This window comes from Daphnia magna, unplaced genomic scaffold (genome assembly GCF_020631705.1).
Source record: "Daphnia magna isolate NIES unplaced genomic scaffold, ASM2063170v1.1 Dm_contigs074, whole genome shotgun sequence".
Taxonomy (NCBI): domain Eukaryota; kingdom Metazoa; phylum Arthropoda; class Branchiopoda; order Diplostraca; family Daphniidae; genus Daphnia; species Daphnia magna.
Genome location: NW_025533120.1, coordinates 25386 through 38587, shown reverse-complemented (window position 1 = coordinate 38587; position 13202 = coordinate 25386). Strand labels below are relative to the sequence as shown.

Below are 13202 nucleotides of genomic sequence, written 5' to 3'. Positions count from 1 at the left end.
CATGGGGTGGTATCTTGTGGAAATCACCATGGAAGTTGCCAACGGCAAAGCGTGTCGCGGAACGTTTTCAATCCGAAAACATCATTATAACAAAGCCTTGCAGTTACCGTGTAAATTCTAATTTACGAATAATTTTCGAAAAAAGTAGCAATGTCATAAATGAACATTACGAGAAATTCAATAACGCATACGATCAATTCATAAGTAAATCAAAAAATTTGGGAATTCGATAAAAAAAAACGGAAAATGTTATCGACGTGGTCCGGCTAGCGACGTGCACGGGACCTATTTAGTTCGTATAATGTAATGCAAAAATGTTTTATGCACTAGAAAAATTGATTGATGTGTACAAACAATACGTGTATACAGCTCATAAATTAAAACTTACCCGTAAAATAGAAAAGTAATAAAAAAAAATAAAAACTGCGGAATTGTTGTAAAACTTGCAGCATGATGTTTTCGGATCTGGAATCAAGGTATTTAAAGGTTCTGTTTACGATTATTGGATGTGTGGGGTGGATGTGTAAGGGATACATGTTATAAGATAGCCGCTGTATCTCGGGCATAGCATACCCATATCGGTCGCCGAATCGAATCGATACACAACGTATCTGCCCCACACAGTCAACACTGTCGTTGACACTTTTGAAAGGTACGACTAAATTATTTTTTTATTAAGTAGATATGGAGAAACTAACTAATTGAACTAAATGTTAAATTAGTTTTGCACTTAGAGGCATTTTAGCTTTCTTGGCTGGTGCTGGATTTTGCTTGGATGAATCGCATTTAGAACTCTGAAAAAAATAAAAATAAATACCATCGGAAGCAAAAGAACACAACAGATTAAGTTTTGGTATTACATCTTGTTTATGTTTCCTATTTTGCTCGGCGACTGGCCTCTCCGGAGTAATGGATGCAAATACAAAATTGGAACCGACCCTTGGTGCCTGAAAAGGTAACACGGATTTCATCAACGATGCAATTTCTGATAAATCTTTTTCACTTCTGCGTAAAAAAGATCCGCATCTCACCTATAAAATGAAAAGTAGGAATGTATATAAGCGCTGATCTCTACAATGTGTTAAGCACTTTGTAAAAGTAACCTACAGTGGTCACAATGTTCGCCTTAGAATGCGTTGACTGCTTGGCGTTGGCAGTAGCAGCGGAGGAATCGCCTTCTGTAATTTGATTAATGGTTTTGGAAGCAGTGTTGATTTTCACCATTTTAGTTTGCCGGCTCATAACCAATGGCACTTCTTTATTCGTTTCCTGTACACCAAATGTTTGGCGGCAAAAATGGTTGATTAGTAAACTGAAAACATTTTACGTTGTTGGACGATCACCTGTTGCGACTTTTGTTGCAGGAGCCATTTTTCTCTATCACTGTGAATTTTTCTCCATGTGAGATCATCCTGTTCTTCAGCAGCTTCATCTTCTTCATCTTGTTGATTTTTTGGACGGGCACCGTCTCCCTCAGTATTTTCACCATCAGCCTGTTTCCACCGAAATTGTCTTTGCCTTCCACCGCCATCAGAATGCAAATCTCCATCTTCGAGAAAAAGCTCTTGAAAAAGTCGAACTTCACGCTGGTCTTGATCAAGCATTGTCTTCATATGGGCTCTTCCAACTTGCTCACGAACTTCGTTTTCATCAATATCCTCCTTATCGCCTTCCTCCTCCTCCCAGTCATCCATTTCGTCTTCTCGTTCGTCACCGCTGCCAACTTCGGAACCGGACAGTTCAGCCTCGTCTTCAAAAAACTCAGTCAGACCTCTAAATTCTCGTTCCTCTTCATGCATTTCCTCTTCTTCGACAAACGAATGGTTTTCATCGATAGTTTCATCTTCGTCATCTGACAGACAAACACGGGCCCTTTTTTTCACCTTTGACAGTGATTTTTCTCCATCCTCTAAAAAAGAAGGCACAGTTCCAGGTTCATCAGCGTCATTTTCAGAAATGAATTTTGGGAGAGCACTACTGGAGCCATCTTCCTCGTCATCCTCATCAGCCATTGGAATTATTCTTGCGAACGGCTTAACTTCTTCATCAGATTCGTCATCTGCATTTTCAGTCAAACTACTTTTTTGCGTGTCTCTTCCAGAAAGCGAATCTACATGGTAAAATAAGTTAGCTAAGCATACAACGAAAAAAACAAATCTTCGACACAACTTACCAGGGAATTTTCCCGAGCAGAGGGCCAATAGTTCTTCGACGTTTGAGGTTTCATTGTTTTGTGTGCACTTCAACTTAGGAATAATATCTTCTTCTTCAGCACTATCACTCACGTCCAGGTTTGGAGTGAGATCCTCAAATGAACTAGAACATCCGATTCCCTGAAACATTAAAATTGCATTACAAAATGAAATTAACGCGCCAATTAAGATATTTACTTTCAAACTAGGCTTCACATCCGATCTTAGGGTAGATGTACTTTGATCTAAACACGAATCCAGCTTTTTTGCAGCTACTTCAAAGTTGAGCGGAGGTTCAAAACCATTACTTTGATCGTCAGACTGGTTAGATGTTTGTACTGCTGATTTACTTTTGACTTCATCATTTTCTTCGTAACCAAGAGAATCTTCTTGGTCTTGATCTTCGGGATCTTGGTCACTGTCTTCAGTCTCTTCCTCAACAAATGTAATTTTCTTCTTTTTCCCTTTTTTAGTGCGCTCAAAGTCGTACTGCCAAGAATCTGGGCAGGGAACTGCAGCGTAACGGTCTGCCTATCCGGTATTTGCTGAATAGTCCATTCATCTTCTACACTACTTCTATGCACATCACAATTACTTAGCGATGGGTTATCTTGAGGTTCAACCGCTACAATCTCTGACGATACGATACTTTCAAGCGTTTCTTCCAGCGAAGTGGGTTGGTTGGTGACTACGGTGAAGACCGGATCTTTATGTCTGGAGATTTCCGGTTCAACAATGGTTTCAGTAACATTGGTGTTTGAATTCAGAATAGCCATTTTTGATCCACAATGAGTTTTACTTTTGTTGCTATACATCTTATGACTGTTTGAGAATTTTTCTGGAAGCTTTTCTTCATACTGGAAGGGATCTTCATTGGAGCTTGAAATATTGGGTTCTCGTAAAATTAGTTCTCCACTATTTACTACACGAACATCGGCAGAAGTTGCAAAGGGAGATTTATCCTCTGAAATGTTTGTGGGATCTTTAGTAGTTTTTGGTTCACTTGCAATGGCTTCTTCAAATATTATTTCCACTTCTGCCTCACTACTTCCATTTCTTCCACAGTCTACTGAATTCTGTAGATGATCAGGCACGAAAATATCAAATTCTTTTAGAATACTTAAAATTCTGTCTTTGCTTTTGACTGAACACAGCAGCTTCCCAGAATAGATGTACTCAAGAACACAAAACAGTTCTTCAAAGCTCAGATCAATTGAGATGCAGACATCTAGGTCTAACTCACAATCAGGTAACAGGATGGAAAAGAACCGGCTGGCAGCAGCAAGAACACCTGTGTAAAATATTTTATGAAATCATTTCAAGAAATACAGCATTTTCTAAAATTTTGAACTTCATCCAATCATACTTCTGTTAGCACGGAGCTTGTTTTGTAAGCTGTGTTGTTCATTATTGTCATCTGGAGACTGGCAAAAAAATGTAACATCCTGAAACATAAAAAAATTCAGAGAATCAACGAGACAGACTAAAGAGGAAATTGGCAAAATAAGGTGGTGTATATAATACACACAGCACACAAAGCTTGCAAAATCTCATTGTTTAAAAATAATGGAAAATCTAATTGTTGAGAAACAGCCATAATCATGTCTTACAGTGAATTGTTCTTTTTTCCATCCATCCATCAACAAGAAATGATGCAGACATACTCCTGGTTAATTCCTACAATCTTAACTGGACCTTCACTACTCATTGTTTTTTTCCTTTTAGATGCCATTCCCATCCCGCAAAAGTGGCCTTTGTGAAAACGAAGAACACGCTAATAAAAAAAATCTTTATGTTCAAATATAGCGTTTTTTTTTTCACAACCCAAACAGTTTCCACTAGCCACTACTAGAAGAGGTGAGGGGATAAGGATAACGAATTAACGATAGACGATAGCAACACTACAGTTAATCTATTGGGGACCCGGTATTTCATGTATTTGGAACATGGGGTGGTATCTTGTGGAAATCACCATGGAAGTTGCCAACGGCAAAGCGTGTCGCGGAACGTTTTCAATCCGAAAACATCATTATAACAAAGCCTTGCAGTTACCGTGTAAATTCTAATTTACGAATAATTTTCGAAAAAAGTAGCAATGTCATAAATGAACATTACGAGAAATTCAATAACGCATACGATCAATTCATAAGTAAATCAAAAAATTTGGGAATTCGATAAAAAAAAACGGAAAATGTTATCGACGTGGTCCGGCTAGCGACGTGCACGGGACCTATTTAGTTCGTATAATGTAATGCAAAAATGTTTTATGCACTAGAAAAATTGATTGATGTGTACAAACAATACGTGTATACAGCTCATAAATTAAAACTTACCCGTAAAATAGAAAAGTAATAAAAAAAAATAAAAACTGCGGAATTGTTGTAAAACTTGCAGCATGATGTTTTCGGATCTGGAATCAAGGTATTTAAGGGTTCTGTGTACGATTATTGGATGTGTGGGGTGGATGTGTAAGGGATACATGTTATAAGATAGCCGCTGTATCTCGGGCATAGCATACCCATATCGGTCGCCGAATCGAATCGATACACAACGCATCTGCCCCACACAGTCACCACTGTCGTTGACACTTTTGAAAGGTACGACTAAATTATTTTTTTATTAAGTAGATATGGAGAAACTAACTAATTGAACTAAATGTTAAATTAGTTTTGCACTTAGAGGCATTTTAGCTTTCTTGGCTGGTGCTGGATTTTGCTTGGATGAATCGCATTTAGAACTCTGAAAAAAATAAAAATAAATACCATCGGAAGCAAAAGAACACAACAGATTAAGTTTTGGTATTACATCTTGTTTATGTTTCCTATTTTGCTCGGCGACTGGCCTCTCCGGAGTAATGGATGCAAATACAAAATTGGAACCGACCCTTGGTGCCTGAACAGGTAACACGGATTTCATCAACGATGCAATTTCTGATAAATCTTTTTCACTTCTGCGTAAAAAAGATCCGCATCTCACCTATAAAATGAAAAGTAGGAAAGTATATAAGCGCTGATCTCTACAATGTGTTAAGCACTTTGTAAAAGTAACCTACAGTGGTCACAATGTTCGCCTTAGAATGCGTTGACTGCTTGGCGTTGGCAGTAGCAGCGGAGGAATCGCCTTCTGTAATTTGATTAATGGTTTTGGAAGCAGTGTTGATTTTCACCATTTTAGTTTGCCGGCTCATAACCAATGGCACTTCTTTATTCGTTTCCTGTACACCAAATGTTTGGCGGCAAAAATGGTTGATTAGTAAACTGAAAACATTTTACGTCGTTGGACGATCACCTGTTGCGACTTTTGTTGCAGGAGCCATTTTCTCTATCACTGTGAATTTTTCTCCATGTGAGATCATCCTGTTCTTCAGCAGCTTCATCTTCTTCATCTTCTTGATTTTTTGGACGGGCACCGTCTCCCTCAGTATTTTCACCATCAGCCTGTTTCCACCGAAATTGTCTTTGCCTTCCACCGCCATCAGAATGCAAATCTCCATCTTCGAGAAAAAGCTCTTGAAAAAGTCGAACTTCACGCTGGTCTTGATCAAGCATTGTCTTCATATGGGCTCTTCCAACTTGCTCACGAACTTCGTTTTCATCAATATCCTCCTTATCGCCTTCCTCCTCCTCCCAGTCATCCATTTCGTCTTCTCGTTCGTCACCGCTGCCAACTTCGGAACCGGACAGTTCAGCCTCGTCTTCAAAAAACTCAGTCAGACCTCTAAATTCTCGTTCCTCTTCATGCATTTCCTCTTCTTCGACAAACGAATGGTTTTCATCGATAGTTTCATCTTCGTCATCTGACAGACAAACACGGGCCCTTTTTTTCACCTTTGACAGTGATTTTTCTCCATCCTCTAAAAAAGAAGGCACAGTTCCAGGTTCATCAGCGTCATTTTCAGAAACGAATTTTGGGAGAGCACTACTGGAGCCATCTTCCTCGTCATCCTCATCAGCCATTGGAATTATTCTTGCGAACGGCTTAACTTCTTCATCAGATTCGTCATCTGCATTTTCAGTCAAACTACTTTTTTGCGTGTCTCTTCCAGAAAGCGAATCTACATGGTAAAATAAGTTAGCTAAGCATACAACGAAAAAAACAAATCTTCGACACAACTTACCAGGGAATTTTCCCGAGCAGAGGGCCAATAGTTCTTCGACGTTTGAGGTTTCATTGTTTTGTGTGCACTTCAACTTAGGAATAATATCTTCTTCTTCAGCACTATCACTCACGTCCAGGTTTGGAGTGAGATCCTCAAATGAACTAGAACATCCGATTCCCTGAAACATTAAAATTGCATTACAAAATGAAATTAACGCGCCAATTAAGATATTTACTTTCAAACTAGGCTTCACATCCGATCTTAGGGTAGATGTACTTTGATCTAAACACGAATCCAGCTTTTTTGCAGCTACTTCAAAGTTGAGCGGAGGTTCAAAACCATTACTTTGATCGTCAGACTGGTTAGATGTTTGTACTGCTGATTTACTTTTGACTTCATCATTTTCTTCGTAACCAAGAGAATCTTCTTGGTCTTGATCTTCGGGATCTTGGTCACTGTCTTCAGTCTCTTCCTCAACAAATGTAATTTTCTTCTTTTTCCCTTTTTTAGTGCGCTCAAAGTCGTACTGCCAAGAATCTGGGCAGGGAACTGCAGCGTAACGGTCTGCCTATCCGGTATTTGCTGAATAGTCCATTCATCTTCTACACTACTTCTATGCACATCACAATTACTTAGCGATGGGTTATCTTGAGGTTCAACCGCTACAATCTCTGACGATACGATACTTTCAAGCGTTTCTTCCAGCGAAGTGGGTTGGTTGGTGACTACGGTGAAGACCGGATCTTTATGTCTGGAGATTTCCGGTTCAACAATGGTTTCAGTAACATTGGTGTTTGAATTCAGAATAGCCATTTTTGATCCACAATGAGTTTTACTTTTGTTGCTATACATCTTATGACTGTTTGAGAATTTTTCTGGAAGCTTTTCTTCATACTGGAAGGGATCTTCATTGGAGCTTGAAATATTGGGTTCTCGTAAAATTAGTTCTCCACTATTTACTACACGAACATCGGCAGAAGTTGCAAAGGGAGATTTATCCTCTGAAATGTTTGTGGGATCTTTAGTAGTTTTTGGTTCACTTGCAATGGCTTCTTCAAATATTATTTCCACTTCTGCCTCACTACTTCCATTTCTTCCACAGTCTACTGAATTATGTAGATGATCAGGCACGAAAATATCAAATTCTTTTAGAATACTTAAAATTCTGTCTTTGCTTTTGACTGAACACAGCAGCTTCCCAGAATAGATGTACTCAAGAACACAAAACAGTTCTTCAAAGCTCAGATCAATTGAGATGCAGACATCTAGGTCTAACTCACAATCAGGTAACAGGATGGAAAAGAACCGGCTGGCAGCAGCAAGAACACCTGTGTAAAATATTTTATGAAATCATTTCAAGAAATACAGCATTTTATAAAATTTTGAACTTCATCCAATCATACTTCTGTTAGCACGGAGCTTGTTTTGTAAGCTGTGTTGTTCATTATTGTCATCTGGAGACTGGCAAAAAAATGTAACATCCTGAAACATAAAAAAATTCAGAGAATCAACGAGACAGACTAAAGAGGAAATTGGCAAAATAAGGTGGTGTATATAATACACACAGCACACAAAGCTTGCAAAATCTCATTGTTTAAAAATAATGGAAAATCTAATTGTTGAGAAACAGCCATAATCATGTCTTACAGTGAATTGTTCTTTTTTCCATCCATCCATCAACAAGAAATGATGCAGACATACTCCTGGTTAATTCCTACAATCTTAACTGGACCTTCACTACTCATTGTTTTTTTCCTTTTAGATGCCATTCCCATCCCGCAAAAGTGGCCTTTGTGAAAACGAAGAACACGCTAATAAAAAAATCTTTATGTTCAAATATAGCGTTTTTTTTTCACAACCCAAACAGTTTCCACTAGCCACTACTAGAAGAGGTGAGGGGATAAGGATAACGAATTAACGATAGACGATAGCAACACTACAGTTAATCTATTGGGGACCCGGTATTTCATGTATTTGGAACATGGGGTGGTATCTTGTGGAAATCACCATGGAAGTTGCCAACGGCAAAGCGTGTCGCGGAACGTTTTCAATCCGAAAACATCATTATAACAAAGCCTTGCAGTTACCGTGTAAATTCTAATTTACGAATAATTTTCGAAAAAAGTAGCAATGTCATAAATGAACATTACGAGAAATTCAATAACGCATACGATCAATTCATAAGTAAATCAAAAAATTTGGGAATTCGATAAAAAAAAACGGAAAATGTTATCGACGTGGTCCGGCTAGCGACGTGCACGGGACCTATTTAGTTCGTATAATGTAATGCAAAAATGTTTTATGCACTAGAAAAATTGATTGATGTGTACAAACAATACGTGTATACAGCTCATAAATTAAAACTTACCCGTAAAATAGAAAAGTAATAAAAAAAAATAAAAACTGCGGAATTGTTGTAAAACTTGCAGCATGATGTTTTCGGATCTGGAATCAAGGTATTTAAAGGTTCTGTGTACGATTATTGGATGTGTGGGGTGGATGTGTAAGGGATACATGTTATAAGATAGCCGCTGTATCTCGGGCATAGCATACCCATATCGGTCGCCGAATCGAATCGATACACAACGTATCTGCCCCACACAGTCAACACTGTCGTTGACACTTTTGAAAGGTACGACTAAATTATTTTTTTATTAAGTAGATATGGAGAAACTAACTAATTGAACTAAATGTTAAATTAGTTTTGCACTTAGAGGCATTTTAGCTTTCTTGGCTGGTGCTGGATTTTGCTTGGATGAATCGCATTTAGAACTCTGAAAAAAATAAAAATAAATACCATCGGAAGCAAAAGAACACAACAGATTAAGTTTTGGTATTACATCTTGTTTATGTTTCCTATTTTGCTCGGCGACTGGCCTCTCCGGAGTAATGGATGCAAATACAAAATTGGAACCGACCCTTGGTGCCTGAACAGGTAACACGGATTTCATCAACGATGCAATTTCTGATAAATCTTTTTCACGACGTGGTCCGGCTAGCGACGTGCACGGGACCTATTTAGTTCGTATAATGTAATGCAAAAATTTTTTATGCACTAGAAAAATTGATTGATGTGTACAAACAATACGTGTATACAGCTCATAAATTAAAACTTACCCGTAAAATAGAAAAGTAATAAAAAAAAATAAAAACTGCGGAATTGTTGTAAAACTTGCAGCATGATGTTTTCGGATCTGGAATCAAGGTATTTAAAGGTTCTGTGTACGATTATTGGATGTGTGGGGTGGATGTGTAAGGGATACATGTTATAAGATAGCCGCTGTATCTCGGGCATAGCATACCCATATCGGTCGCCGAATCGAATCGATACACAACGTATCTGCCCCACACAGTCAACACTGTCGTTGACACTTTTGAAAGGTACGACTAAATTATTTTTTTATTAAGTAGATATGGAGAAACTAACTAATTGAACTAAATGTTAAATTAGTTTTGCATTTAGAGGCATTTTAGCTTTCTTGGCTGGTGCTGGATTTTGCTTGGATGAATCGCATTTAGAACTCTGAAAAAAATAAAAATAAATACCATCGGAAGCAAAAGAACACAACAGATTAAGTTTTGGTATTACATCTTGTTTATGTTTCCTATTTTGCTCGGCGACTGGCCTCTCCGGAGTAATGGATGCAAATACAAAATTGGAACCGACCCTTGGTGCCTGAACAGGTAACACGGATTTCATCAACGATGCAATTTCTGATAAATCTTTTTCACTTCTGCGTAAAAAAGATCCGCATCTCACCTATAAAATGAAAAGTAGGAAAGTATATAAGCGCTGATCTCTACAATGTGTTAAGCACTTTGTAAAAGTAACCTACAGTGGTCACAATGTTCGCCTTAGAATGCGTTGACTGCTTGGCGTTGGCAGTAGCAGCGGAGGAATCGCCTTCTGTAATTTGATTAATGGTTTTGGAAGCAGTGTTGATTTTCACCATTTTAGTTTGCCGGCTCATAACCAATGGCACTTCTTTATTCGTTTCCTGTACACCAAATGTTTGGCGGCAAAAATGGTTGATTAGTAAACTGAAAACATTTTACGTCGTTGGACGATCACCTGTTGCGACTTTTGTTGCAGGAGCCATTTTTCTCTATCACTGTGAATTTTTCTCCATGTGAGATCATCCTGTTCTTCAGCAGCTTCATCTTCTTCATCTTCTTGATTTTTTGGACGGGCACCGTCTCCCTCAGTATTTTCACCATCAGCCTGTTTCCACCGAAATTGTCTTTGCCTTCCACCGCCATCAGAATGCAAATCTCCATCTTCGAGAAAAAGCTCTTGAAAAAGTCGAACTTCACGCTGGTCTTGATCAAGCATTGTCTTCATATGGGCTCTTCCAACTTGCTCACGAACTTCGTTTTCATCAATATCCTCCTTATCGCCTTCCTCCTCTTCCCAGTCATCCATTTCGTCTTCTCGTTCGTCACCGCTGCCAACTTCGGAACCGGACAGTTCAGCCTCGTCTTAAAAAAACTCAGTCAGACCTCTAAATTCTCGTTCCTCTTCATGCATTTCCTCTTCTTCGACAAACGAATGGTTTTCATCGATAGTTTCATCTTCGTCATCTGACAGACAAACACGGGCCCTTTTTTTCACCTTTGACAGTGATTTTTCTCCATCCTCTAAAAAAGAAGGCACAGTTCCAGGTTCATCAGCGTCATTTTCAGAAACGAATTTTGGGAGAGCACTACTGGAGCCATCTTCCTCGTCATCCTCATCAGCCATTGGAATTATTCTTGCGAACGGCTTAACTTCTTCATCAGATTCGTCATCTGCATTTTCAGTCAAACTACTTTTTTGCGTGTCTCTTCCAGAAAGCGAATCTACATGGTAAAATAAGTTAGCTAAGCATACAACGAAAAAAACAAATCTTCGACACAACTTACCAGGGAATTTTCCCGAGCAGAGGGCCAATAGTTCTTCGACGTTTGAGGTTTCATTGTTTTGTGTGCACTTCAACTTAGGAATAATATCTTCTTCTTCAGCACTATCACTCACGTCCAGGTTTGGAGTGAGATCCTCAAATGAACTAGAACATCCGATTCCCTGAAACATTAAAATTGCATTACAAAATGAAATTAACGCGCCAATTAAGATATTTACTTTCAAACTAGGCTTCACATCCGATCTTAGGGTAGATGTACTTTGATCTAAACACGAATCCAGCTTTTTTGCAGCTACTTCAAAGTTGAGCGGAGGTTCAAAACCATTACTTTGATCGTCAGACTGGTTAGATGTTTGTACTGCTGATTTACTTTTGACTTCATCATTTTCTTCGTAACCAAGAGAATCTTCTTGGTCTTGATCTTCGGGATCTTGGTCACTGTCTTCAGTCTCTTCCTCAACAAATGTAATTTTCTTCTTTTTCCCTTTTTTAGTGCGCTCAAAGTCGTACTGCCAAGAATCTGGGCAGGGAACTGCAGCGTAACGGTCTGCCTATCCGGTATTTGCTGAATAGTCCATTCATCTTCTACACTACTTCTATGCACATCACAATTACTTAGCGATGGGTTATCTTGAGGTTCAACCGCTACAATCTCTGACGATACGATACTTTCAAGCGTTTCTTCCAGCGAAGTGGGTTGGTTGGTGACTACGGTGAAGACCGGATCTTTATGTCTGGAGATTTCCGGTTCAACAATGGTTTCAGTAACATTGGTGTTTGAATTCAGAATAGCCATTTTTGATCCACAATGAGTTTTACTTTTGTTGCTATACATCTTATGACTGTTTGAGAATTTTTCTGGAAGCTTTTCTTCATACTGGAAGGGATCTTCATTGGAGCTTGAAATATTGGGTTCTCGTAAAATTAGTTCTCCACTATTTACTACACGAACATCGGCAGAAGTTGCAAAGGGAGATTTATCCTCTGAAATGTTTGTGGGATCTTTAGTAGTTTTTGGTTCACTTGCAATGGCTTCTTCAAATATTATTTCCACTTCTGCCTCACTACTTCCATTTCTTCCACAGTCTACTGAATTCTGTAGATGATCAGGCACGAAAATATCAAATTCTTTTAGAATACTTAAAATTCTGTCTTTGCTTTTGACTGAACACAGCAGCTTCCCAGAATAGATGTACTCAAGAACACAAAACAGTTCTTCAAAGCTCAGATCAATTGAGATGCAGACATCTAGGTCTAACTCACAATCAGGTAACAGGATGGAAAAGAACCGGCTGGCAGCAGCAAGAACACCTGTGTAAAATATTTTATGAAATCATTTCAAGAAATACAGCATTTTCTAAAATTTTGAACTTCATCCAATCATACTTCTGTTAGCACGGAGCTTGTTTTGTAAGCTGTGTTGTTCATTATTGTCATCTGGAGACTGGCAAAAAAATGTAACATCCTGAAACATAAAAAAAATTCAGAGAATCAACGAGACAGACTAAAGAGGAAATTGGCAAAATAAGGTGGTGTATATAATACACACAGCACACAAAGCTTGCAAAATCTCATTGTTTAAAAATAATGGAAAATCTAATTGTTGAGAAACAGCCATAATCATGTCTTACAGTGAATTGTTCTTTTTTCCATCCATCCATCAACAAGAAATGATGCAGACATACTCCTGGTTAATTCCTACAATCTTAACTGGACCTTCACTACTCATTGTTTTTTTTCCTTTTAGATGCCATTCCCATCCCGCAAAAGTGGCCTTTGTGAAAACGAAGAACACGCTAATAAAAAAAAATCTTTATGTTCAAATATAGCGTTTTTTTTTCACAACCCAAACAGTTTCCACTAGCCACTACTAGAAGAGGTGAGGGGATAAGGATAACGAATTAACGATAGACGATAGCAACACTACAGTTAATCTATTGGGGACCCGGTATTTCATGTATTTGGAACATGGGGTGGTATCTTGTGGAAATCACCATGGAAGTTGCCAAC

The 13202-nt window shown here is 38.5% G+C and overlaps 2 protein-coding genes and 1 pseudogene across 2 annotated transcripts; all 3 read right to left on the bottom strand.

Moving 5' to 3' along the window:
* Window positions 1-103: 103 nt before the first annotated feature.
* LOC123477517 (claspin-like) lies at window positions 104-5361 on the bottom strand. Its single transcript, XM_045180899.1, has 9 exons — window positions 5245-5361; window positions 3559-3637; window positions 2777-3483; window positions 2391-2723; window positions 2174-2333; window positions 1344-2110; window positions 1108-1269; window positions 881-1031; window positions 104-117 (listed from the first exon to the last, which is right to left on the bottom strand). Exons 1-9 carry the CDS (start codon window positions 5359-5361, stop codon window positions 104-106), a joined length of 2490 nt encoding a protein of 829 aa, XP_045036834.1.
* On the bottom strand, window positions 5139-8036 carry LOC123477516. Its single transcript, XM_045180898.1, has 8 exons — window positions 8010-8036; window positions 7695-7773; window positions 6913-7619; window positions 6527-6859; window positions 6310-6469; window positions 5481-6246; window positions 5245-5406; window positions 5139-5168 (listed from the first exon to the last, which is right to left on the bottom strand). Exons 1-7 carry the CDS (start codon window positions 8034-8036, stop codon window positions 5376-5378), a joined length of 2103 nt encoding a protein of 700 aa, XP_045036833.1. The 3' UTR covers window positions 5139-5168; window positions 5245-5375.
* Window positions 8037-8294: 258 nt separating this feature from the next.
* Window positions 8295-12657, bottom strand: LOC123477505 (annotated as a pseudogene).
* Window positions 12658-13202: the final 545 nt, after the last annotated feature.